At 48.0% G+C, this 26425-nt stretch overlaps 1 protein-coding gene across 3 annotated transcripts; it reads right to left on the bottom strand.

Annotated features, from left to right (window-relative positions):
- Nucleotides 1–10821: 10821 nt before the first annotated feature.
- Nucleotides 10822–24341, bottom strand: PLEKHB1 (pleckstrin homology domain containing B1). 3 transcript variants are annotated; one of them, XM_022593774.2, is made up of 8 exons: nucleotides 24227–24272; nucleotides 22936–23011; nucleotides 21392–21544; nucleotides 20682–20784; nucleotides 19550–19589; nucleotides 16812–16916; nucleotides 12761–12857; nucleotides 10822–12158 (listed from the first exon to the last, which is right to left on the bottom strand). In XM_022593774.2, the coding sequence occupies exons 2-8, from the start codon at nucleotides 22970–22972 to the stop codon at nucleotides 12022–12024; spliced, it is 672 nt and encodes a 223-aa protein (XP_022449482.1). In that variant the 5' UTR covers nucleotides 22973–23011; nucleotides 24227–24272; the 3' UTR covers nucleotides 10822–12021. The 3 variants fall into 3 exon arrangements, with proteins under 3 accessions (XP_022449482.1, XP_022449481.1, XP_089771429.1); XM_022593773.2 differs by lacking the exon at nucleotides 16812–16916 and having other exon boundaries at nucleotides 24227–24341; XM_089915303.1 differs by lacking the exons at nucleotides 16812–16916; nucleotides 24227–24272 and adding an exon at nucleotides 24068–24181.
- Between the last annotated feature and the right edge of the window lie 2084 nt (nucleotides 24342–26425).

The raw sequence follows: 26425 nt of genomic DNA, 5'->3' as shown, positions 1-26425 counted from the left end.
ATCTGAGCAGGTAAACTTAACTTATTCCATAAGCTAGTGAGTTTTGCATTACCATAACCTGTCTCATGGCTAAAAGTTTTAAATGAAAGCTATAAGGTCTCTGTTTGTGTCTTTCTGTATTTTTATGTCCCCCCCATATCTATATCTATATCTCTGTGTGTGTGTGTGTGTATACGTGTGTGTGTGTGTGTTTGATGTATTTTCTACCTCTGGGAGGTATTGCCAAAATTAGTTCATAAAACTCTTATTTGATTGGCTTAAAGAAAATTAAACACTTATGAATTAAGTATTCCTAAAAATCTCAGAAATATAGAGATTTAAATGTTTTTTCAGGATCATATGATCTAAGATTAATCTTTAGTAAATGAAAGCTAGTTTAAGTTTGTTGGTTTAATTAAAACAGGCATGTCTTTAGAGTTATCAGCATTAAATATAATGTTCTTATTCTACCTAGATGTACTGAAAGTTAAGTGAGCTCATGTTATCTCTGTTATAAAATTTGTCAACAACAACAAAATAGCTTGGGATGATGGCTGATTTTGTCTAATGTCTCGTGAAGTTTTTATGGGTAATCTAAACATAGTTGTTAAGCAATAAGAATCTGTTCTCCTTGTAATGGGGCACAGTTGGAAACATTAGCTATATTACCAAGGCTTTGACTGGAATGTCACATTTGAGAGAGATGTGCATAGACTCAAATATGACCAGACAGCTTTAAGAAACTGTTGACTTGGGAATTCCCTCATGGTCCACTGCAGGGGGCATGGGTTCAATCCCTGGTTGAGGTACTACGATCCCACAAGCTGTGTGGCATGGTGAAAAAAGAGAAAAAAAAGGAAACTGTTGACTTTATAAAGCCAATAAAGCCCCTTGGGAAAATTGGCCTGGTATTCTGCTTACAGGGTTCCCAGCAGCCTTGAGAGGTGAATAAGGAAGGTCATTTCTTGGCAGGCCCAGGAACCTCAAGATCTTTGTGGGGACGTTGAGAAGAGAAGAATTCACCCAAACTGATGGTGAGTTCTTGGCTTGGCTTACTGGCCTCAGAGGCTGTAAGAGTGCAATCTGAGATTCCTTATGAAAAGTTTCAGCAAAGCAGGCTTAAAAAGAGCTTATATGGTCAATTAATATTCTTGTTGCATTTATGTAAATAATCAAGACAAGTTTATTGCAAACAAATTAGTTTTACTATGATTATGTTTGGTAAAAAATGGGGATAATTGTAGAGAGAAAAATTATATTTGCATCTTTGTAGATACTTGATTCTAGTCCTGTTAATTGTCTTTAAGGTTTTAGTTTCCTCAAATATCTGGCTATGATTCTCCAAACTACTGTTTCTAATTTTTCCCCACCCTTCTGATTAGGAATCACTAAGAACAGACTGCCCTTAAATTTCCTTGGAAGGGACTATACTAGGTCTTCCTCACTATCCAGATAGCAGTTAAACTTCAGGGACTTGAACCTTGGGTACATATCTCACAGCTAAAGAAGGCACCACCTGACATCTGGTCCTGTGCAGATGCTGGAGACCTCCAAGTCAAGTCGACAGGGAAAAGAAGTAGCTGACATCGATGTAGACTGCTTCCATCTCAGAACAACTTCCTACTTTAACATGAAACCCTTTCTTCTTTTCTCTTTCCTTTACTCTGGCATTGGCCTGGAAAGATAACACCATAACCCATATCTCCCAGGCCATTGCTAAGGGGAGTAACCTTTCCAACTGCTGAATTTATCATCAAAAAATCCAATCTGTCCATTAACAGTGCCACCTTAGCAGAAATGGTTTGTGCCCTGACAGGTTTTATCCTTATCTGTGATAGTTATCATTCTCCTTAGGCCTTTGAATGCCTAGATGGCTGGAGCATAACCAGAAAGTGCCTCTTACATTATCTAACTATGCCCTTAACTGTTCACAGCTGAGATGCCACATTGGTCAGCCCCCCTGAATTTATTGTTTGTTTGTTTGTTTTTGCGGTACGTGGGCCTCTCACCACTGTGGCCTCTCCCGCCGCGGAGCACAGGCTCCGGACGCGCAGGCCCAGCGGCCCTGGCTTACGGGCCTAGCCACTCCGCGGTATGTGGGATCTTCCCGGACCCGGGCACGAACCCGTGTCCCCTGCATCGGCAGGCGGACTCTCAACCACTGCGCCACCAGGGAAGCCCTGGTTTGTTTGTTTTTAATATAAATTTATTTATTTATTTATTTTTGGCTGTGTTGGGTCTTCATTGCTGCACGCAGGCTTTCTCTAGTTGCAGCGAGCGGGGGCTACTCTTTGTTGCGGTGTGCAGGCTTCTCGTTGCGGTGGCTTCTCTTGTTGTGGAACACAGGCTCTAGGCACGCAGGCTTCAGTAGTTGTGGCACGTGGGCTCAGTAGTTATGGCTCACGGGCTCTAGAGTATAGGCTCAGTAGTTGTGGCAAATGGGCTTAGTTGCTCCACGGCATGTGGGATCTTCCCGGACCAGGGCTTGAACCTGTGTCCCCTGCCTTGCCAGGCAGATTATTAACCACTACACCACCAGGGAAGTCCCAGCTCCCCTGAATTTATATCTTCAAGTTAGAAAGGACCTCCCAGGAGGCATTCATGATTCAGGATTGATGTCAAAATATTGGCTCCCTGTATACCAATGCCAAAATGAGATATGGAGACAGAGTTTTGGAGGAAAAAGAAAGGGTGGCTTTATTCTTTGCCAGGCAAAAAGGGAACACAGCAGGCTAGCACCTCAAGAAATGTGCCCCCCTCCCTGGGGAATAGGGAGAGGTCTTATAGTCGCGTCTTATGGTCAGGAGTATGTGGTAAGGATCAAGGCAGTAACAGTCTTGCATTCTTCTTTCTTATGCAAAGTTTCAAAAGGGTGGGGTTGCTGACAAGATTAGGGTATGTGCAGGGTCTCAGGTGGTCAAGGTCTCCTAATCTTGATGAGCTTCTCCGGTCCCTTTATTCTTGCCTCAGGTGGTTTCCTGACTGCTCCTCCCATGATTAGCAACTGTTCCAAATCTGCCCTTTGGAACTCAGGGAAGGTCATGGAAGCCAGAGTCTTGCCTGCAAGAAATGGGAGACAAAAAGGCCTCCATGCCCAGGAGCCCCACAGGGCCCCCGCTCGGTTTCAGGATTTGCTTCCTTTGGCAGAACCCTAATTCCTAAGTAAGAGTAAATGCAAATAAGGCTATGATAAGGAACCTCTCCTTAACAATGAACATATTGCAGAATCTGCTGCTAAAACAATAGCTGTCCAACAAAAATCAAACTCTGGCTGAAGTTGTCCTTGATAATAGGATAGACTTTGATTATTTTTTAGCTGAACAAGGAGGTGTTTGTGCTATGGTTAGCACTACTTGCTGCACCTGGATTAACAATTCTGGGGAAGTTAAAACTCAGCTACATAAGATTACTGAACAAGCCTCTTGGCTTCAGAAAGTGATTTCTTCAAGTGATCTTTCTTTGACTTTTAAATTTTGATTTGTTTGGATCTTGGGGACCATGGCTCCAAAGTGCACTCCAAACATTGGGAATTATCCTGAACATAATAATTATAGTAGTCCTCCTGGTGTGCTGTATTCTCTCAAAAGCTTTAAATGCATGTTTGCAGCCACCTACAACCAAGCAAATTATCTCCCTAAGACTGGAATGCCAGAAAAAGAATGAAGAAAATGACTGGCTAAAAACTGAGCCTGGTGACTTCCCTAGTGGTCTAGTGATTAAGACTCTGTTTCCACTGCAGGGGGCACGGGTTCGATCCCTGGTTGGGGAACTAAGATCCTGAATGCTGTGCAGTGTAACCAAAAAAAAAAAAAGACCTGTGAATATACACAAAGGCTCAATAAAAGCTACAAGACTACAGAATGGTAGCTAGGAATGATGATAATACCTTAAATTTTGATCGTATCTCTCAGGCTAAGAGTCTGATCAAAAGGGATGGATTATTAAAAAAGAAACAACAGACCCAAAATGGAGTCACTTGTGCTAAGCCGTGTGTCAGCAAACCAAGACTTAATACCTAACCTAATTGGAGTTTCAGCCTCTCCCTGGAATATGACCTTTAACCAGTCAATCTGGAATTACCTGGCCAGCACTAGTAAGGTAATCCACCCAATAGACGCTATCTGTCCCCCCTAGGAAGTCACCTTGCCTGAAACAATCCATTTTTTGCTAGAAACTTCTTTTCCTGCCCTCTTCTGTATGTAAAAAAGCCTTCCATTTTGTATAGCTCAGAGGTTCTTTCTATCTGCTAGGTGAGATGCTGCCCAATTTATGAGTTGTTGAATAAAGCCAATTTGTTTTTTGTTTTTTTGTGTGGTTTTTTTTGGCCATGCCATGTGGCTTGCCAGATCTTAGTTCCCTGACCAGGGATTAAACCTGGGCCCTAGCAGTGAAAGTGCCGAGTCCTAACCACTGGACCACCAAGGAATTCCCAAGCCAATTAGATTTTCAAATTTACTCAGTTGAATTTTGTTTCTTAATACACATTTTACCATAAGCATTCAAGAGAAGCCAGGCTGTTCCTTCAACATTTTGCTTTAGAAATTTCTTCAGCCAGACAACAATTTCATCACTTACAAGTTCTACCTTTTACAAAAAACTAGGACACGAACACAGTTCATCCAAGCTCTTTGCCGCTTCATAATAAGGATTGCCTTTTCTCCTGTTTCCAGTAACACATTCCTTATTTCCAACTGAGACCTCATTAGAATGGTCTTTCCCATCCATATTTCTACCAATATTCTGGTCACAACCACTTAAGTATTCTCTAAAAAGATTGAGGCCCTCTTTACAGCTCTCCTCTTCTCCTTCTGAGCCCTCATGAGAATTGCCCTTAACAGTCATTCATGACAATATAGGCTTTTTCTAGCATGTACCTCCAAATTCTTCCAACCTCTGCCCATACCCAATTCCAAAGCTGCTTCCATATTTCTAGGTATTTGTTATGACAGCAATCCCACATCTCGGTATTAATTTCTCTTAGTCTGTTTAGGCTGCTATAAAAAGATATCACAGACTGGGTAGCTTATAAACAGCAGAAATTTATTGATCACAGTTCTGGAGACTGGAAGTCTGACAAGATCAGGGTGCCAGCATAGTTTGTTGGATGAGGGCCCTCTTTTGGGTCACAGACTTCTTGTAGTATCTTCACATGGCAGAAGGGGCTAGAGATCTCTGGAGCGTCTTTTATCAAGGCACTAATACCATTCATAAGGGTTCTGCCCTCATGATTTAAGTACCTCCCAAAGCCCCATCTATTAATACCATCACCTTTCGGGGATTAGGATTTCTTTATTTTTTTAACTATTAAACAATTTTTATAGTTTACTTTTTTAATTGAAGTATAGTTGATTTTCAATGTTGTGTTAGTTTCTCATGGGATTTTATTTTTTAATTTATTTTTTAAATGATTATTTCTTTTATATATTTATTTATTTATTTCGTTGCACTGGGTCTTAGTTGAAGTAGGCGGGCTCCTTAGTTGCGGCATGTGGGCTCCTTAGTTGTTGCATGCAAACTCTTAGTTGTGGCATGCATGTGGGATCTAGTTCCCTGACCAGGGATTGAACCTGGGCCCCCTGCATTGGGAGCGCGGAGTCTTAACCACTGCGCTACCAGGGAAGTCGCTCGTGGGATTTTAATGTATGAAATTTGGGGAATACAAACATTCAGACCATAGAACTTTGCATTTATTTATATCTTAATTCTTTTCAGCAATGATTGATTGGTTGATTGGCCTTGCCACATAGCATGTGGGATCTTAGTTCCCTAACTAGGGATTGAACCCACACCCCCTGCACTGGAAGCACAGAGTCTTAACCACTGGATCACCAGGGAAGTCCCCTCAGCAATATTTTAGGTCTCAGCATACAAGTGTTTCACCTCCTTGGTTAGGTTTATTCCTAAATATTTTATTCTTCTTTATATTATTGTAAGTGGAATTTTTTCCCCTTAATTTCCTTTTCATATTGTTTAGTGCTAGTGTATAAAATGCAACTGATTTTTGTGTTGACTTTGTATCCTGAAACTTTGCTATATTTGTTTATTAACATTTTTGTGTGTGTGTGGAATATATAGGGTTTTCTACATTTAAGATCATGTCATCTGTGAATAGAGATGATTTTACTTCTTCCTTTCCAATTTGGATGGCTTTTATTTCTTTTTCTTGTCTAATTGCTCTGGCTAAAACTTCCAGTAGAAGTGACAAAACTGGGCATGCTGTCTCATTTCTGATCTTAGGGGAAAGCTTTTGTCTTTCACTATTGAGTATAATATTTGCTCTTGGTCATCCAATTTGTTGGCATACAACTGTTCATAGTATTCTCTTATAATCCTTTTTATTTCTGTATAATTGGTAGTAATGTCTTCACTTTTATTTCCAATTTTAGTCATTTTAGTCTTCTCTTTTTTTTTAGTCTTTTTTTTTTCCCTTAGCTGAAGTTTGTCGATTTTATTGATCTTTTCGAGGAACTAACTTTTGGTTTCATTGAATTTCTCTATTTTCTTTTCTTTTCTCTATTTCACTTATCTCTGCTTTAATCTTTGTTATTTCCTTCCTTCTACCAGCTTTGTGTTTAGTTTGTTCTTCTCATTCCTTAAGGTGTCCAGGTAGGTTACTGAGATCTTTCTTCTTTTTTAATGTATGCATTTATAGGTATAAATCTCTCTCACAGAACTGCTGTCAATTTCTTGATATACTGACTCTTTATCTTTATAAAATGCCCCTCTTTATTTTGTTTTCATAAATTTATTTATTTATTTTTTGGCTGCATTGGGTCTTTGTTGCTGTGTGTGGGCTTTCTCAAGTTGCGAGTGGGGCCTACTCTTTGTTGTGGTGTGCGAGATTCTCATTGTGGTGGCTTCTCTTGTTGCAGAGCACAGGCTCTAGGTGCGCAGGCTTCAGCAGTTGTGGCTCACAGGCTCTAGAGCACAGGCTCAGTAGTTGTGATGCACGGGCTTAGTTGTTCCGTGGCATGTGGGATCTTCCCAGACCAGGGCTCGAACCCATGTCCCCTGCATTGGCAGGCGGATTCTTAACCACTGCGCCACCAGGGAAGCCCATCTATTGTATATATGTGCCATATCTTCTTTATCCATTCTTGTATCAATGGACATTTAAGTTGCTTCCATGTCTTGGCTATTGTAAACAGCACTGCAATGAACATTGGGGGTCCATGTATTCTTTGGGACCATGTTTTTCTCCGGGTATATGCCCAAGAGTGGGATTGCAGGATTATGTGGTAGCTTTAGTTTTAGTTTCTTAAGGAACGTCCATACTGTTTTCCATAGTGGCTGCACCAATTTACATTCCCACCAACAGTGTAGGAGGGTTCCCTTCTTTCCACACCCTCTCCAGCATTTACTGTTTGTGGATCTTTTTTATTTTTTTAAGCCTCACAGCATGTGGGATCCTAGTTCAAACCCATGCCACCTGCATTAGAAGCACGGAGTCTTAACCACTGGACCACCAGGGAAGTACCTGTTTGTGGATTTTTTGATGATAGCCATTCTGACTGGTGTGAGGTAATATCTCATTGTAGGGTTTTTTTGGCTCCATTGGGTCTTCGTTGCTCTAGTTGCAGTGAATGGGGGCCACTCTTCGTTGCAGCGCAGGCTTCTCATTGCAGTGGCTTCTCTTGTTGCGGAGCATGGGCTCTGGGCACGTGGGCTTCAGTAGTTGTAGCACGCAGGCCCAGTAGTTGTGGCTCGCGAGCTCTAGAGCACAGGCTCAGTAGTTGTGGCACATGGGCTTAGTTGCTCCGTGGCATGTGGGGTCTTCCTGGACCAGGGCTCGAAACTGTGTCCCCTGCATTGGCAGGCGGATTCTTAACCACTGTGCCAGGGAAGTCCCTGATGCTTACTCTTTAAGTGGCATATCTTTTTCTTTTTCTTTCTTTCTTTTCTTTCTCTTTCTCTTTCTTTCTTTCTCTTTCTTTCTTTTTCTTTCTTTCTTTCTCTCTTTCTCCCTTTCTCCCTTTCTTTCGTTCTTTCTTTCTCTCTTTCTTTCTCTTTCTCTCTTTCTTTCTTTCTTTCTCTTTCTTTCTCTCTTTATTTTTTTCCCGGCCATGCCACACAACTTGCGGGATCTTAATTCCCCAACCAGGGATCAAACCCAGGCCCTGGCAGTGAAAGTGCTGAGTCCTAACCACTGGACTGCCAGGGAATCCCTGGCATATCTTTTTCTGTTCTTCTACTTTCAACCTACTTGCACATTTTAAAGTGTATCTTTTGTATAAAGTTATATAGTTGGGTCTTGCTTGTTTGTTTATTCTGACAATCTCTGTCTCTTAATTTATGCTTTTTGTCTACTTACCATTAATGTAATAATTAGTATGTTTGGATATAGGTCTGCCATTTTGGTGTTTGTTTTCTTTGCTTCATCTGTTTTTAAATTCCTTTATTGGCTTATTTATTTACTTTTTTAGAAATATTTACTTATTTGGCTGTGCCGGGTCTTAGTTGTGGCATGTGGGATCTTTTTACTTGCGGCATGCAGACTCTTAGTTGTGGCATGTGGACTCTAGTTGTTGCATGAGGACTCTTATTTGTGGCATGAGAACTCTTAATTGCAGCATGCCTGCGGGATCTAGTTCCCCGACCAGGGATCGAACCCAGGCCCCCTGCATTGGGAGCTTGGAGTCTTACACACTGGACCGCTAGGAAAGTCCCTCCTTTACTGGCTTTTTTAGCTTAACCTCTTTATATTTTCATTGGTTGCTCTAGGAATTCTAATGTGCATCTTTGACTTATCAGCATATACTTAAGTTAATATTGTATACTTCACATAAGGAAAAGGAAACTTGTCATAGTGTAACTCTATTTTCCCACTTCCCCCCACTCCCCTTGTCCTGTCAGCAATTTTTTTGATTCACTCATGATTTTGCATATACTTAATGGATAATTAATTCTCACTGAATAGTATTCCATCTTATGAATGGAATACATCAATGGATCCACCTATTCTAGAGTTTGAGCTTTTGCTTTTATTACACTCTTGTACCTATTATTTTTGGGGTGAACATATGTACCCATTTTTGTTGAGGGTACCTAGGAGTAGAATTGATGGGTTAAGAGGTATGCATATGTGTGAGTTAACTGATCAGTTTCCAAAGCAGTTGTACCAGTTTACCCTTAAACGAGATTTCTAGTTGTTTCACATCAGTACTTAATGCTATCTATTTTATCTTTAGCCATTTAGTGATATCACATTTTAATTAAAAACTTTTAAAAACCACTGTGCTGACCAGACAAAACAATATGTGGGCCAGATGCGGTCCATAGGCCACCTCCAGATTAAACTGTGTTGTCTGTGAGAATTAATGTTTGTCTTAATATGTGTGTGAATAATTTAATAATTGTCTAGTGAACAGCTGGAAGATAAAAAATTCATGCTACAACCATCAGTGGAGAGATTTTGAAGCAAACTGCACCTGGAGCATCCATTTGCATCTTTCTTGCCCTGTTTGGTGGGGTGAGTGGAAATAACCATGGTATCATCAGGACCATGATAAATGTAGCTCTAAGACCATAGATGTCCAGAGAAAAGAGCCCTTAACCCAGCTGTGGGAGGTTCTCTATAAACTGGTCCATCCACTACCACTCCTTACCATGCAACTTGCTGTGACATCAGACTGTTTCCTGAACTTCACAGTGCTCTCAAGACCAAAATGTTTTTAGGCCTTTGTTCATGCCATTTCTTCCATCTGTTCTTTCTCCTTTCTCTGTATGACAAACTCCTACTCATCCTTCAAGGCTCACCCTAAATTTTCACTTCCTGTCCCAAAGCTTTCCTCAGTCCCCTTGGCGCAGTTGGATACCTCTTCCTCAGAGCTCCCACTGCACCATGTTCCTATCGAACTTCACTGAATCATTGCTTTTTGATTATGTATCCCTCTAAGTTGGTGTCTGGGAATGTGGCTGAGGTGGATACCTGATATTTTTGCCACCCAGCTCTCACCTAGTCATCCTACTCTGGGAACAGTGCCCTTAATTTCTTTTGGGACACTACCCCACCCCTGCTCTAAGCTCTGTTATTTTAGACCATCTTTTCCAGATCACAGTAGATTCAGAGATGGCCACAAGACCCAATTCAGGCTAATGTGCAACAGTTTGAATAAAAGTTCATGCCAGGACTTTTATTCATACTGTTGGAGGAAGAGAGGCTCTCTTGGCTAGACTTGAACCAAGGAGGGCATTAGTCTAGAGCTGCCGAATATCACTGCAACCTCTGAGCCAGCCCAGTGGCTGTAAAGATGGAAACAAAGCAAAGTCTAAGTGATAATATTTGAGTCCCTGGACCAAGCAGTTTCTGGACTTCTCAGGTATGTGGCCCAATATTTTCCCTTCTTGGGATTAAATCAGTTTGAGCATGGGGGTTCCTGTTACTTGCAGCCTCAAAAGGCCTGAAGTAAGATGGTTGTTTCCTTCCCTGGCCACCTTTGTCTCTATGAGCCCAACTCATTGATTCAACTCCAGAAGGATGGGAACCTACTGGAAAAGACCCCACCCAACACCACAGGGCTCTCAGAAAGCAGGCAGGGCATAACCTGGATCATCCATCAGCTCAGATGACAGAAATTCTGATGCAGCCTCTCCTCTCAAGCCCTCAGGAACAGCCAACTTCAACCTGCCAGCTTATGGGTAGGGAAAGCAAGATACAGAAATGTTAAGTGACTTGCCCTAAATTGCACAGCTAACATGCTGCCACCAATTCTACCTGACCTCAGAATCCACACTCTTCTCACTATACCAGAGAATGCACTAGTAGGTGCTGAGTCATAGAGGTGTTCCAGGGAAACAGGGCCCCCCTGGGGGAACAGACAAAGCCAGAGTCAGGGCTAGAGCCAAACACACCTTTATTAGTCTCTGCAGTAGGGCAACTGGAGCCCCTATCTACAAGGGAACTTTAGCAGGCTACTCTGGCTACTGGGCAGGGATGTTAGCATTTCTACTAGTGATTGGGACAGGATGGGGGAGGAGACTAGAAGGGGACCAAATGGGGAGACTGCTGGGCCACCTGCAGGGAGGCACATGTGGGGCCTTCAGGACTGAGACAAAGGTGGACCAGGTCCCAGAGGTGAACACTGCCATCTCCCCAAGAGTGAAGGAGGAGACAAAGCCTGAGATGCTGATAGCTACAGCTATGGATAGAGGGCCAAGCTTTTGGGGAACAGAAATGCATTTCTTGATGGAGGCACCAACCTAGGGCGAGTCACAAAGAGAGCTCACCTGCCCCCCAGGAAGAGGACCCCAGGTTCAGCTCAATTGCTGCCCCAGGCACCTTGACATGGAAAACAGGTGCTTTCTGAACACTGAAGGAACAAAGGATCCAGAAATCTGGTAGCTGGGAAGGATGAGGCTAAACTCAGGGAGTGTTTTGGGTTTGGGAATTAAAACAGGCAATATATTCATTATGGTGCAATCATGAAACTTCCCTCCAAAAAGCTCACACCTCCCCCTTAGCCAGCAACCTCCTTAGCCTGAAGGGCCATCATGATCTGACCCCTGCCCACACCCCAGCCCAAATGAACTCCCATTCAATTCTTTGGATGTGCCATTATGTTCACGGCTCTGCACTCTTGCCAACAACTTTACTCCGAGCCTACCTTCCTCACTTTTTGCCATCATACTGTCAAAAGACTGATAACTCCACCATGTAAAGTGTTTGTTTACTCCAGTCTGCCGCACCAAGCTTGGAGCTGCCAGGGGAAAGAACCTGATTCCTGTGTCTGCAGTGCCTGGGCAACTTGAAGACCCATGAGTTGCATTTTCTGTGTCCTGGCGTGTTTGGGGGAAACATACCCATATGTGTCTATAACGGATTTCTGGGGTGTCTAGCAGTAGATAAAAGAAATTTGAGCTATGTTTGTGCCTGGGATGATAGCTTCTTCTGATGTGCAGGGTGAGGGTGGGGAGTGGGAGGAACGATCCGAGCCCAGAAGAGGCTAATGGAAACTAAGGGGCCAAGTGGGACAGGGTTTGGATGGTGGAGGGTGGGACCAAGCAGGAAAGGGGTCTTTCTGCTCTACGCGCAAGGTCCAGGGCTCAGAACCAGCAGGGCGACCACATGAGCGAGCCGAGTGCTGCACCTGTGGCGGCTCCCGCAAGCATGCTCATGGCCAGGGGGGCGCCCGCGCTGTAGCAAGGATCCTCCCGGACCACTACGTGCGTCACGCCGGGGCCTGCGGAGAGAGAGCCCGTGAGGACCAGGGACTTAAGAGGAGGGAGCAAAGAGATCATCTGCCTCCTTCTGGTAGACTCCAGCCCAAACCAAGATAAGGCGCTGAGCCCACTCTCCTGCTCCCCAGTCGGAGAAACTGAGGGCTTGATGCGGGAAGGACGCGCGCTCTGTTCCCACGGCTTCTATGCCCTGGATCTGCTAGGGACGTTCTGGGACCGTGGGGCTAGGATGGACTGGCGAGAAAACCCCGGGGTCTCTAAGAAACTCCAGAGTGCACCTGATGATGGATGGGCCTTCCTAACCGCCAGACCCTGGAGTGAGAGGAGGTAGCCTTTCCCGAATTAGCCACCAGGGGTCGCTACCAGCTCAAGAATGGGTATTGCTGAGCAGCCAGCGAATAGGGGCCGGCCTAGAGAAGAGGTCAGCTCTGGAGTGGGGAGGGGCTCTGGTTCAAAAACCGTTCTGAGTCATGGGATGGGGAGGGGGCCTTGCGGAGGGTCCCACCTGGGAAAATCCATGGTCACTAAAAGGGTGGGGCCTGGCCCCTACTGATAGACCAGGGGCGGGAATTGAGGCAGTGGGAGGGGTGGGCCAGAGACTTACCATAGGTCGGTCCATAGTAGCTGCGGACATATGTGGCCTCGTGAGCGTTGGGGGGCACCACCCCATAGTAGTCCTGGTATGGGCTGTAGATGCGCACCTGGGGAGTCCTGCCTGGTCAGCTGCCGGAGAGCTGGGCCCGGCTTTTGTCCCCTCCCCCCCACACCTGGTTCAGGCCCTTCTGGGCCCACAGAGCCACCACACCAAGTTTACAAATAGGTCCCCAGATACCAGCAAGCTCCTGAAGAAAGACCCTACCTCCCCACAAGGCCCTTGTCCTCTAATACTTCAGCCCCTCCATCCAGCTCCCAGCGATGCCATTTTCCTGCCCTGGCTTCCTACCTAGCACTCCCCTGATCAAAAATTCTCCATGGCTCCCTACTTCCTTTGATAGATAGTCTAATATTTGCTAGCAGCTCTCCAGTGATGACACTTGGAGAAACCCAATGGACTTCTCTACTCTCCTGGTTATGGAGAGGGGGGCCTGGGCTTTGGCCAGGAAATAAAAGGGGGTTGTGGAGGAAGGAAGGGAAAGGAAAGGTAGAGGTGGGAAGTAACTAAAGTATTATTAAGCATCCACCATGTTCCAGGTCCTAAGGGAGATGCTGACATGTGTTATTTCCTCTCATCCTTACAGCAGGCATTATTCACTCTACCACACAGCTGGGGATGGAGGCTCAGAGAAGAATGGTCAGTGTTCTCTCTGGGAGGGAGGAATAGACTGTTCGCCCTCTCCCCTCCCCCATTAGATTTTTACCAACCCCTCAAAGCCTAATTCAAAAGTCACCCACTCCAGGAAGCCCTTCTGGCCTCAGAAGGAATCCTTTCTTCCTGAGTTCTCTGTGGACTATGCTTGTGCCTCTTGTTCCCAGCCTTCCTCCTGGCCTTTCCTGCCTGCACCCTGAATGTGAGCTGCCTGTTGGCAAGGGCTTTGATTCATTTGTGTTGCCAGCAGGGCCTAGGGAATAGCAAGGACTAATAAATATATGCTGAATTAAATGGAAGCTCTTAATCCAAGACCCTCATTTTATCCATGGGGAACAGACTTGGAACAGACTTCTTAGCCCCCTTGCACCTTATATCTCTAACTGAGCTTAACACCTAAATGGTCCAGGTGGTCCCTTAAAAGTCCAGGTGTCCAAACTTAAACCATCTCAAAGTAATTTCATCATCCTTCGATCCCCCCAAACCTGCTCTTCTGTGAATGCTTTCCTCTAAACACCACCACCATGCACTCAAACCAAGACATCAGGTTGGCACTGCTGTCTTCACACACATCTTCCACATCATATTAGCCACCAGATCTCATGATTTTATCTTCTGAATATGCTCTTCTGTCCATCCTCTTGCCCAGTGCCAAGAGAATAAGCCATTGGTTTATTGGAAATTGTGGGCGACCTTGAAAACACTTTTCAGAGGAGTGGTTGGAGGAAGAAGCCAGACTATGGAGGACTGAAGAATGGTTGAGAGAGGAGGGATGGAATCAGCATGTCATGACATCTCTTTTAAGAAGTCTGGCTGTAAAGGGGAGTCCTCCAACCACACCTGTGATTTCAAGTATCCATGCCATTTCCCTTTGAAAGGGATTCCTTTCTCATCTTTTTAAATTCAACTACCTAACCTGTCTTTTAGACTCAACTCACATATCACTCTCCCTGAACCTCAGGTTCTGTTAGGGTCCCACCTGGGCACCCACGGCCCTTAGACTTCCATCATCACAGCACCAACCACTCTATGGTGTCATTGTTGTATCCCTGTGAGGTGTCTCCTCCATCAGACTTGAAGAAAACACCTCCTGCCCCCAACAAGGGCAGGGACTGGGTCTAATCAGGCCTGACTGGAACATGGTAGGTGCCTAATGTATTGAATTTATCTCAAGTGAGTCAAATACAGGGTCAGACTGGAACTAAGGTCACCCAACTCTAAGTCCAGTTTCAAGTTAGGTACAATGACCAGACCCAGAGCAATGCAAGAGGCTCAGACAAACAATGCTCAGTCTCAAGTGACTTCCCTTACTGTGCTCCTTCCCCAAGGGTGATCCAATAGGGCTTTCTGGTAGGGGTGACCAAGATCTGAGCTGTAAGCCTAGAAGGGGCTAGAGAGATCTAAGCACTCAAGAGCCCCAGTTTTACGGGTAGGGAAGTTGAGGTCCAGAGCCTACATCTGCCCTGCACTGTAAGCCAGTGGGCCTGTCCAGGCCCTGGAGAAAGTAGAAAGCACCATCTCATGTCTCTGTGGGGCACCTGTTTCTACCCTCCAGGCCTAAGAGGCCCAGAGGCAAGCTCATGTGGGTCACCTGGCAACGGGGCAGGGATTCCCCAGAGACCTCACAGAATCTAAGGATTTGATCCAGATCCTCTCCTCTCCAGGCCCAGCCCCTTTTGTAGGTGGGGACAGGGACAGTCAATCAGGAGGTCACATGCAAATGGACCCCTCACCTCAGAAAAGCTCAAGTTTATAGCTTTTAAATTCAATTTTTAGGCATCCCCACTTTAAACAAACTTTTATCCTAGTTTGGGTATGGGGGATGCCTCAGAATGCTGGGCTGGGAATCCCAGCCCTGCCACTGATGAATTAAGTGACCCCGGTCATGTTATGTAACCTCTCAGAGCTTTAGTTTTCTCATCTGTAAATGAGGACAGTCTTTCCTACACTGCCCATTCCCAGGGCACAGTGAGAATCCAGCAGAACCATGTCTATGCATCTAGGTGGTCCTAGCACTTCTGGACTCAGTGGTTCTGCACATCAGAATCGTCAGGAGAAATTTTTTAAACCATAGATTTCCAAGGCCCCACCCAGAACTACAAAATTAGAGCATCCAGAAGTAGGATCTGAACATCTGAATTGTTCTTAAGTCCATAAACGATTCTAATGCACAGCCACATTGAGCACCACTGTGCTAGAAAAGGAGTTCACAGCTGACCACAGGTACTCTAACCCAAGCCCCCTACTGTGCCCACCCCAGGTCAGGCTGAGTGCTGGAGACAGAGAGGGGATTCATCCCCAAATCCTGCTTTCCAGAAACACTGGGGAGGGGGGTGTGTGGCAGGGAGACAGACACGGACTAAATTATAATACGCAGTAGTGAGGCCATAACAGAGGTTTTTTTACTCCTTCCTTCCTCTCTTTATTCATTCACTCATTTGCCCATTCAGTGACTACTGCTTGAGACCTACTTGTACCCCACCCTCATGCACCAGGAATAGGAGGGTCAAAATAGACTGTCCCCGGGCTTCCCTGGTGGCACAGTGGTTGAGAGTCCGCCTGCCAATGCAGGGGACACGGGTTCGTGCCCCAGTCCGGGAAGATCCCACATGCCGCGGAGCGGCTGGGCCCGTGAGCCATGGCCGCTAAGCCTGCGCGTCCGGAGCCTGTGCTCTGCAATGGGAGACGCCACAACAGTGAGAGGCCCGCGTACCGCAAAAAAAAAAAAAAAAAAAAAAAAAAAATAGACTGTCCCCATCACTGAGCACTCATTGTGCACCAGCTGTATACCCAGCACTGTGCCAGGTTCCACAGGGCAGAGCTGACCTAACCTGATCCTTGCCTTGAAGGAAGTTCCAGGTCTCCTGGGAGAATAGAGACAAAAATAAAGGAACTAGAAATCAGGCAGAATGAAGACAGGACTAAGCACTAACGCAGTGGGTTGTGGGAGGGAGCAACAATGCGTGGAGGTCTGGGAAGTCCTCCCTGAGGAGGTGGCAGCCTTTGAGGTGCATCTTAGAGGATAAGCATCATTTTGTCAGGAAATTAAGGGTCTTTGCCGCAGATAGAGCAGCACACGCAAAGGCTGGAGAGACAGAAAAGGTCAGGCATAGCTGGGAGCAGGGGGTTGAGCAGAGCAGTTGGAGCGCAGGGGATGAGGGGGATGAGGTGGGCAAGTCTGGCCCAGGCCAGATTCCGAAGGCCTTGAAAGCAGGGCTGTGGCTGGTGTCCTATGAATGATGGGGAGCCATGGAATGTTTGTGAGCAGGGAAGGGATGTGACTGGGCCCACTGCTGGAGGCACATCCTGGTGCCAGAATGGAGGCCGGGAGGGCTGAACCAGCACTTACCCAGATCCGCCTCTCAACATTACAGGGGCTCCACGAGCGGGTCACACACCTGACCTTGGGGCAAACCCGGCGGCTCCTGGGAGGGACGGTGGCTCCAGCTGGGGCCTGCTTAAGCCACAGAAACCCAAGAAGGGGAGGGAGGCGGGTGTCAGAGGCCCTCTACATCTGGAGAGACTCGGAGCTCTTCACAGGCCCTAGCAGAGCCCTCTGCCAGCTGGGCAAGGGAAGGGGGTATCCTCTTCTTCCCCAGCCCATGGTAACGGTGGGAAGCTCAGAAGGGGTGGTGATTTTGCTGAAGTTACACAGAGAAGACGGATCAGTAGTGTCTCTCCAGAATTAGCCCACCTTCGCCTGTTTCAGGCTGCTGAGGCTCCCAGTCTCCAGGGAGGACAGTACAGCTCTGATCTGCCTGCCCACCCACCTGCACCCAGCACTGGCCCCACAGCCTTGCCCCTGACTGTGCCCCCTTCCCTGTGTCAGGGGCTCCTCCTGGAGCCTCCACCCAGAGTGGGGTATAAACCTGCAGGATGTGGAGGGACAAAGCATAGGTCACTCCTATTAGGCACAGGACAGACAGACACAGGCATGAACACTAAGAGATGGGCAGACACTAGTACAAAGACACAGAGGTACAAACACACCCAGTTCGAGCAAGCCTAGGGACCAGAGGGATGCGCGCGTGTGTGTGCACGTGTGTGCGTGTGTGTGTGTAGAGCAGGGGGAGGTGGAGTGGAGTAGAGAGATTTAGGAAGCAGAGCAGCAGGAAGGTGGATAGGCAGAGAAGACACAAGGCAGCTTCATAGAGTCACAGAGTACAGAACGGTCAGCCCTCACCTCCTTCCTCCTGCCCCTCTTGGGCGGGACTGGTCTGCCCTACATAAGTGGGTTTGGAGCTCAGAGCCAGGTCCCTCCACCCTGCTGACCACTGCCCCAGCCTCCACCCAGAAGCCTGAGTCTGCTCCAAAGCCTGACCACAGCCCCCGTGCTTAATGCCCTTTATTGCTCCCCACAACCCTCAGGATAAAGTTCAGTTCCTTCACCTGGACTTCAAGGCCGTTTGTGACATGGCTCCTCAGAGGTCATGTCTCCTATTTCTTTCCCTCCACACCTTACCCTCCAGCCAGGCCAGACTCCTGGCCTTTAGACACACATGTGTGCATATACACACTTGCACGTACCACTTCCCCACCTCTGCTCATGTAGCTCCTACTGCAGTTAGTGCCCTTCCCTCAAAGTCTCACTGACCTAGGTTCCAGTGCAGGCTCTTCCACTGACTTAAGACGATGAGACTTTGGACGAGTCAATTCCCCTCTGAACCTCAGCTCCCCAGCTATAAAATGGGACTAAAAATACCAACCCCTAGCCCTTCTTATTGAAGATTAAATGATACAACCAATGCCGGGTGGTCAAGCACAATGCCTGGCCCTCAGCAGGTGAATGCCTGAGGGAGTTTCTAAATGCATCCCAGTCTTCCCTGCTACTTCCCAGCGGACTTTTTTTTTCTAGATGACAAGGAGCTCCACCGTGCCACAGGTAGAAGGAGCAAGCACAGAATCTGGGGTCAGGCAGATGGGGGTTGAGGCCAAGCTTGGCCACCCGAGCTCCTCAAAACCACGCCTTTGGGCAGCTCCTCAAAACCATACCTCCATCAATCACTAAGTTCTGTTGATTCCACCTCTTAAGTGTGTCTTATCCTCATCAGCTTGTCTCTGCCAGCAAGGCCTTAGTCGAGACCCACAGGCGGTCACCTGCACACTGTCCCAGCCTTCTAACAGGTCTCCGGGCAACCACTCTTACCCTCTACAGTCCATTCCCTACCTACCAGCCAGACTATCTTTTTAAAACTACAAGTCTGGTCTGATCTGCTCATGCCGTTCCTCTGCTTAAAAACTTTCAGTGACTTCCCAGTATTCTTAGCTGAAACCACTATCCTTAACAGAGCTTTTAATGCCTGGCTTTGCTAACCCTCCTTCCCCCACGGCTCTCTCTCTCCCTGAGATCCAGCCACCCCAGCCTTCCTTCTGTTCTTCAACTTGCCAGCATCATAACCCCTCTCAGGGCCTTTGCACCTGCAGTTCCCTCTGCCTGGAAAGCTCTTGCCTTCACCCCACCCCAGCCCTTTCACCCAGTTGATTTCTGTTATCCTTCAGGTCTCATCTTAAGCCTTGTCTGGACTCCCACCTGGATCAGGCCATCAAGGTGGATGCACATTGAATGCACTGCAATGGAATCACTAACTCTGTAATTTGTGACTTCACGCCTAGCTCCCCATTAGGCTGAGTCCAGGAAGGCAGGGCCCACATCTCCTTAGCTACCCTCTGATCCCTGGTCCTTGGCACGGTGCCTGGCACATAGTAGGAACTCAGTAAATATTTGTTGTGGATGAATAAAACTCAATCCTGTCATCTGCGGAGAGAACAATAACCCCACCTCACGGGACGGCTGAGGGCAGTAGCTGGTATTGTAACTATATCACACCTGATACATAATGCTTGCTGGATAAAAGATAGTTCCTTTCCCCCTGCTCACATGCCACCCCCTTCAACAAGCCTTCTTGGAGGCCTCTCTCTCCCTCCTCCAAGCACCAGTTGGATGTCTTCTGTCCTTTTCCACTCGGGACTCAGTCACTCACATATATGGAAATTGAGAACTGCTGGCTGGCAGAGACCGAATCTGAGTCACCCATGATTCCATGGCAGGTAGGGGTGGGGAGGAGACAGGGAGGGAAGGGGGCTCACCGGGGTGGAGTTCGCCTCCAGCAGTGCCGTCTTCCATGCTCTGCAATGCAAACCCACCAGACCATGAGGAGGGAGTTCAGGAGAAAGGAGATTGGGCCCCACATTTTAGACTTTCCTCCCCAACCCAGCCTCTAGCCCTAGTCTCTTGTGAAGGGGGAGATCCTCTTGACTCCCTTGGGTAGACAAAGGTGACCCCCTCTGCTGCTCCAGTCACATAGACAAGCCCTCAGTTGAGCTGCAGCCTCCTAATGCATTCTTAGTCCATAGTCTCTTTCCCTCTAGAAATTCCGGTTTCCCCATCTGGACAAAAGACAGCTGGGCTTGGGTGGTCCCTTAGGAGTTCAGATTCTGACATGCCTAGGCTGGTTCTCTGGCTGCAGCCCACCTCCACATCCCAAACCTACAAACTCAGTTCCCCAATGCTCTGACCCCAGAGCCCCGGGAACACCCAGTGGACACTGGACAATTGAGCCTTTGTTGGTTGCCATGGCACCTGGCTGGGGTGGACAAGGCGGCTCTGTGCTTTGTCAGCCTCCCCTACTCCCACACATCCCATCTCTTTCACTCTCCTGTAGCACAAAGGCCAACTGACCCTCCGCCAGAGAGTGGGAAGGGCAAGAATGTGAGTGAGGAAGACACGCTCAGTCTCTCAGTGTGCATCTGCATCTCACATGGGGGGCCCGCGGGCTGCCTCTGTTAGGCAGGTTAGGGTCTATCCCTCAGATCAGAGTACCCCCTGCCCCAGGCCATCTTCTAGGAAGGGAGTGAGAAGGAGGGCCTCTGAGGATGCCATGGGACTGTCTGTTCCTTTGTATCACCCCCAAGCGAGGGCTCACCTCAGAGGCTGCTGGATGCCCAACTCTGAGTGACCAGGGACCACACACCTGAGGTAGGTATGCACACCCCTCCCCCAACAGTCCTGAATTCATCCCTAACCATATCAGTTTCCTGGATACCATACCAATCACCATGAGCCATTCAAATCCACTCTGCCCAGCCTCCACTGAGACTACCATGCTCACGGGTCTTTGTCCCCTTTTCCTACCTTTAGGGAACTAGAGGCCCAATGAGGAGGAGGCGTCTGGTCATATTCCCCAAGATCCCACCCCATCCTCTCCTGGGAACCACTCACATGGCATCATCCCGGGTCTCTGCACACAGGTGCAGGCGGCCGCCCTCTCGTAGGTTCACGATCAGCAGGCCATCTCGGCTCCTGCCCTCTGGGGGCTGCACATCTAAAGGCAGACACACATATACGGGGTTTCCACAGGACACAGGCCCCAGGTTTCCCCAGTAAACCAGAAACAAGAATAGGAATTGACTTCTCTGAGTCCTTTTTATTGGCCACTGCCAACATCATCTGATCCCACACACTTTCCTTGGGATTCTGCTCAACTCTTTAGACCCTTCCACCTTTCCACATTGCCTGCTTCTCTAGTTAGGTATATCTATCTCCCAGTTTCCCTGTATAATTATGGCCTGAGCCTTGATCAAGGAGATTTGCTGTGTGACTTTGGGCCAGTCACTTAATTTCTCTGAGCCTCCTTATTTCATCTTTTTCCATTCCTAGCATGGGAGAGGGCAAGAACTGTGTCTGACTCACCTCTGTGAACCCAGCATAGGGCCCAGGTCCAGCACAGAGTAGGAACTCAATAAGGAACTGATTTCTTAATTCACACCCACATGAATTGGAGGTGATAGAGGCCCAGAAGCAATGTCTATGGAAGGCCTCTGAAAGCCGCAAAGAGCCTTCCACCTGCGAAGAGCAGGTGTTCTCAGACGGACACAGTGTGGGGGCCGTGGCCATAGTCACAGTGCCAGAGAGAAAGGGGCTCTGCTTACCGTGGCACTCTTGGCCTATCTTTATGTCTCGGACGTTGAAGCGGATGAGCACGCGGTCCTCTTCATCCTGCGCAGTCTCGTCTTGGTAGTAGCCCAGGGTTCCATCCAGCCACAGGGCAAACCAATTCCGCTTCCAGCGGCGGAGGATGGAGCCTGTGCGATATTCCAGACCCGCCAGGCAGGCTGATCACAGAGCCTGCTGGGGGGCAGGAGCCCTGGGTGGGTTCCCAGAGTCCCCTTACCCCCGGCCCCCAGTGTTATAACCACCCCGTCCTTGCCCGTCTACTCCCTGCAATGATGGCAGGGCCTCTCTCTGTCTTGCTCACCCATTGCCTCCCACTGGGCCTAACACATAGTCAGGGCTCCATAAATGTGCTGAATGGTAAATGAATGATCAGATTCTTTCCTTGGGGGAAGCTGGAAATCTTTTTTTTTTTTTTTTTTTTTAAGTATCACAAGACATGGAGCACCTCCACAAATTTAAATTCACGTCCAATTGAACATTTGTTTCTATACCTACAGTTCGTCAGAGAAAAAGCATTAAGTTGTTTTTGTATGAATGCAGAATATGATTTATGCAAGAATTAACAAAACAACTAGTCGTCAAGTGCTTGCCTTAAGGAAACCCTTAGTTTCCATTGCATCCATTCTGCTGAGGGGGATACAATGATTACTTATAATTATGAGCATACTTGAAAAAAAAGGCCAAGCCCCAGCTGACAGTCATTTGTGTAGTGTCTGCCTCTTCCACCAAATGGGGAGCAGAGGGATTGGCCATAGCTCACCTCACCTGTCCCGGCACCCAGCAGGACCTGGACTCAGTGTTTGCTGAACTGAATGAAGTGAGTACGGGTCATAGGGTGTGGGGAGCTCCTAAGCCCGGGACAGCTCTGATTCAGATCATGACTCTGGTCAGAGGTGGGTCTGAGCCCTAGCTTTAGACATTTTGTGACTGGAAAACTTTACAGAAAAGGGTAAAGACATAAGAGATCTTCCTAGAGCTTTACAAATTCCAAAGCACAGAGGCATTTTTCATTTTGTTCTGCGCCTTGTTCTGTGGCCAGCCCTGGGTATGCGTGCTATGGACACACAGAGAATTAAACTCAGTCCCTGCATTTGAGGTGCTCACAGTCTGGAGCCAGTATGAGGTGGGGGAGTGGTGAGGCCCACAGGTAAAGATGGTTATATATTTATCAGGGCTATAACAGGGGTATGTATGAGGCACTGGGAACGAAGAAGGGGGCCACTAACCCAGCTTGGTGCTACAGCAGGGGCTGGGGTGGTGAGGAGAGAAAAGGCAGAGAAGGCTCCTCACAGAAGGGGACATCTGAGCTGGGTTTTGAAGAATAAGTAGTTTACCAAGCAGTCAGGAATGTGAAGGACATTCCGGGCAGAGACAAGAGTATGGACAAAGGAGGGGAGGATAAAAAGGGCATGATTTCTTGGGAGAAGGGTTCACTGTGCAGGTCCAACAGGCCACTTTCCTCATCCCTGCCCCTGGACAAGGTGCAGGACAGATGAGGGCTTGGCCCAGGGTCACTCACTCTGTCTCCACAGCCAGCCGCCCCTCACCAGGGCCATTTCCTCAAAAGGACTTTCCAGGGCAGAGTCAGGCGGAACCTGTCAGAGGAGCCAAAAGACGCACGGGCCTCATCGGCTGCTCCACAGCAGCTCCTCAGAGAAAAGCCCCCACCCCTGTCGTCCCTGGGGGAGCCACCGAGGAAACGTGTAAAGGAGTGTGAGTAAACGAAGAGGGCAAGCCTGTCTGTCTCCTTCCCATTCTCTGCTCCAGGCACATAATCGGAGCACTGTACTTGTAGGGTCAGCAGGGCAGCCACCCACTGTGCTGGGGTGGGGCTGGGGGTCAGAAGCCTGGATTCCAATCTCAGCCCCATAACCTTGACCAAGTCCCTTCTCCCTGGCCTCCACTTCCAGATCTGTAAAAGCATGTCCATCGGGCAGGTAGAGACTGAAGTGATGAACTCTTAAAATGTTAGAAACCCTGGAATTTTCAAACGCTGGCAGCAGAGAATATTAGAATCATGGCAATGAATGAGGGACTTTCATGATAAGAGAAGCCTCCCTCACATTTGAACCCCACCACAGCCATTTACAAAGTGCATAAAATAATAGTTCAACAGCAACTATGATTGATCGAGCACTATGTGCCAGGTATACTTCTCAAGTGCTTTCATCTAGTATCTCGTTGAAGCCCCACAATAATCCTTGTTATTCCCAGGAAACTGGGGCCTGGAGAGGTCCAGGCACTTGCGCAGATTTGCTTGGTTATTAAGCAGTGGAGCCAGGATTCACACCCAACAGTCCTGGCTTCTAACCATTATTCTAGTAGGAGCTTTTAAAACTCCCGATACACAGGTCATACCCAGTAATAATTAAATCAGAATATCTGGGGGCAGGAGGTAAGCACTGATAGTCTTCAAAGATACCCAGGTGATTCAGTGTACAGCAAAGTTTGGGCCCCACTGCAACTCTATTGAGTACTTTACTAGATGGGTAGGATCTTTCCTCCTATTTTACAGATGGACAAACTAAGCTATAGCATGTGACTTGTCCATGTGTATGACGGAGTTTGGATTGGAATCCAGGTGCCCTCTGTTCTTGAGTGCGGCTTACTTTTAAGCTAGTGCCTTCGCCCCTCCCCCCACTAGCTCACACCTGTTGCTGCGCAGCAAGGGCTGGCTGGAACACCTGGGTTGGAAGGCCCGGGCTTGTCCCTGCTTCTCTTGCTGCTCCCTCCCATCTTCAGGCTCAGACACAGGTCAGATAAGACGGCCAGGTGCAAACTCCCTCTCCAACCCCCCTTGATGCACCCACCTGTCTACACCTGTTGCGACGCTGCTGCCAAAACGGCCGCTACTTGGTGCTGCGGCCTCCCAACCCGCTGCGCCTGCGCTTTGTGCGCCCCAGAGCGCCCGGGGCTGTTCACTCCCCAGGCTGCGCCCGGGGTCTAGCTGCCTCGGGGCCCCGCCCTCCGGTCCCGCCCCGCCACCGGGGAGGGGGCGGGGCGTGTAGAGATGTGCGACAGGAGGCCTTCTGGGACTTGTAGTCTGCAGGCCTAGATATGGGTAATCAATATACAGCCTCTCGTGGGTGGTAGCCCTGTGCCCAACCGGAGCACAGGTGAGAGGCCGCACCTGCGATTTTATTTTGCTATTAAGTCATTATTTTGTTCATTTATCATGAAATACTTTTTTCCCAAGAATCTTGATCTCTAATTTTCTAGAAAAATGTAAATTACAAGGAGAAACCAGGCTCCTAGCTTTGCCATGTTTTCTTGATACTTAGTTTGTGCCTGGCACCTGGCGTTAGTGGAGGGCATAAAAAAGCATCCGACAAGGCCCTTCCTCTTCTTTTCCCAGCTTCCCGTCTGGTGGAGGAGACAACATAAACACACAATTAAAGCACAGGGTATGGTTTGACAATGGGAAAGAAGACTCTGACTTTGACCAAGGGGTTCAGGAAGGCTTCCCAGAGGAGGCTGAAAGAGGTCTTGAAGGATGAGTATGAGTGTCCAGTATTTCAGCGTGTTTGGAAAGTAGAGTGCAGGGGTGGGGGTGGGGAGTGCATGGGGATCAGCAGGTGATGAAGCTGCAGGGGTTGCAAGGATATAACATGAAAGTCTTGGATGACAGGCTCGGGAGCTTGGGCATTATGACATAGTGACTGGAGCTTGGGCTTGCGGGTTTCAAGGTGAGGAGTTAGGCGGTTCAATTTATGGGTTGGAAAGGTATTTCTAGGACAGTCAAAAATGGATTGAAAGGGGCCCAACTAGAGAAAGAAGACTGTTTCTCTATCTACCACCACAGTCTGTTCCTCCAGGATCATTTCCTTGAATAGCTCAGCCCTACAAACCCCCACCTAGGAGCAGACCCAGGATGTCATTCAGAGCTTGTCAGGGCCTGAAAGATCCCTTGAGAACGGAACCCACCCTGCCCTGGGCCCTTTCTCCTGTCCCAGAGATCTCTTTCTTACCGGAGCTGCAGGGCTCATGGTTCCAGGGCGGCCAGAGCAGCATGTCTCAGAAGGCTCCTGCAGGGGGACATTTCCCTAAGCGCCTTGGAGATAAGGGGATCAGGAAGGTGCTACCAAGTGGAAACCGGAAGGGGGTGTCAAAGAGAGGGGGCACATAGATCCTAGAGAAAGTCGTCCTTTCTTTCCAGTTCCAGGCCCACCTACTGATCCCCTATTTGACCTTCAGTTCACTGGATAACAAGTCATCTGTGATTCGGAGGTGGTCTTGGACTAGCATCGCTCAGATTCCCAGTGGGGGGCGAAGCCAGCCCTCCTCCCTCGGTTGGGGGCGGGGCTCAATCCTCCTCCAGCCGGGCTTGACCTGCCATCACCCCAGTCCTGGATGCACAGCTTGGCTATTTAAGCTTCCCTGTCTTGCTCCTGGTTTTCTGTAATCCTGACCTCAAGCTAACCCGGTGCCTCGGACCTCCATGCAGTGCGTGCCTTGCTGGGGGATCCGCCAGGGCTGATCCTATCTGCCTCTGAGCTCATCCCCTCCATGCAGCCCCAGGAATCAGTTCTCCTAAACCACGCTGTTTTCCATCCTTGTGTCTGTCTGGAATGTCCCACCCCTACCTTCTCCAGACTACAGTTGCCGCGGCTACTGCAGAAAGATGGAAAGGAGGGAGGGTAGGGTGGAGCTGGCCTCAGGGAATCTGGGTGCTGCCCCTCTTCCCTGCCCTCCCTGCTCCCCTTGGTGGCTCCTTCAAAGAGGGACGGGTCAGGGGAACAGTGCAGACAGCTCCCAGATGACATTCTCTGGATTTAGTAACAGATGGAAAGAGAAGATTTTCCAGCATCAGTGTGGAATTCAGGGAAAGGTCTCCCCATTCCCCAACCAAAGATGGGGGCGCTATGACGAGAAAAAAGGGAAAGGGGAAAGGATGCTTGGCAAACTAAAACCACAGATGCCACTACAGAATCTAAACGCAGCATGACCTGACATAAATCTCTAAAATGTTGGTCAATGACCCTCTTTGAGAAGCTGATAAATGTTGTAGA

The sequence above is a fragment of the Delphinapterus leucas genome, chromosome 7 (assembly GCF_059928025.1).
Source record: "Delphinapterus leucas isolate spDelLeu-1000000601 "Yukka" chromosome 7, BTC_Dleu_Yukka2, whole genome shotgun sequence".
NCBI lineage: Eukaryota > Metazoa > Chordata > Mammalia > Artiodactyla > Monodontidae > Delphinapterus > Delphinapterus leucas.
Note: the sequence above shows the minus strand (reverse complement) of the source record. Positions and strands in the feature narration are given on the sequence as shown.

Excerpts from the sequence above, each read along its gene's own strand:
- PLEKHB1 (XM_022593774.2), bottom strand. The coding sequence starts at position 22,972 with ATGGCCCTGGTGAGGGGCGGCTGGCTGTGGAGACAGA. Across the intron at positions 19,590-20,681 it reads GAGACCCGGGATGATGCCAT|AGCATGGAAGACGGCACTGC; the intron begins GTGAGTGGTTCC and ends TTTGCATTGCAG. Across the intron at positions 12,858-16,811 it reads ATGTTGAGAGGCGGATCTGG|GTGCGCATCTACAGCCCATA; the intron begins GTAAGTGCTGGT and ends AGGACTCCCCAG.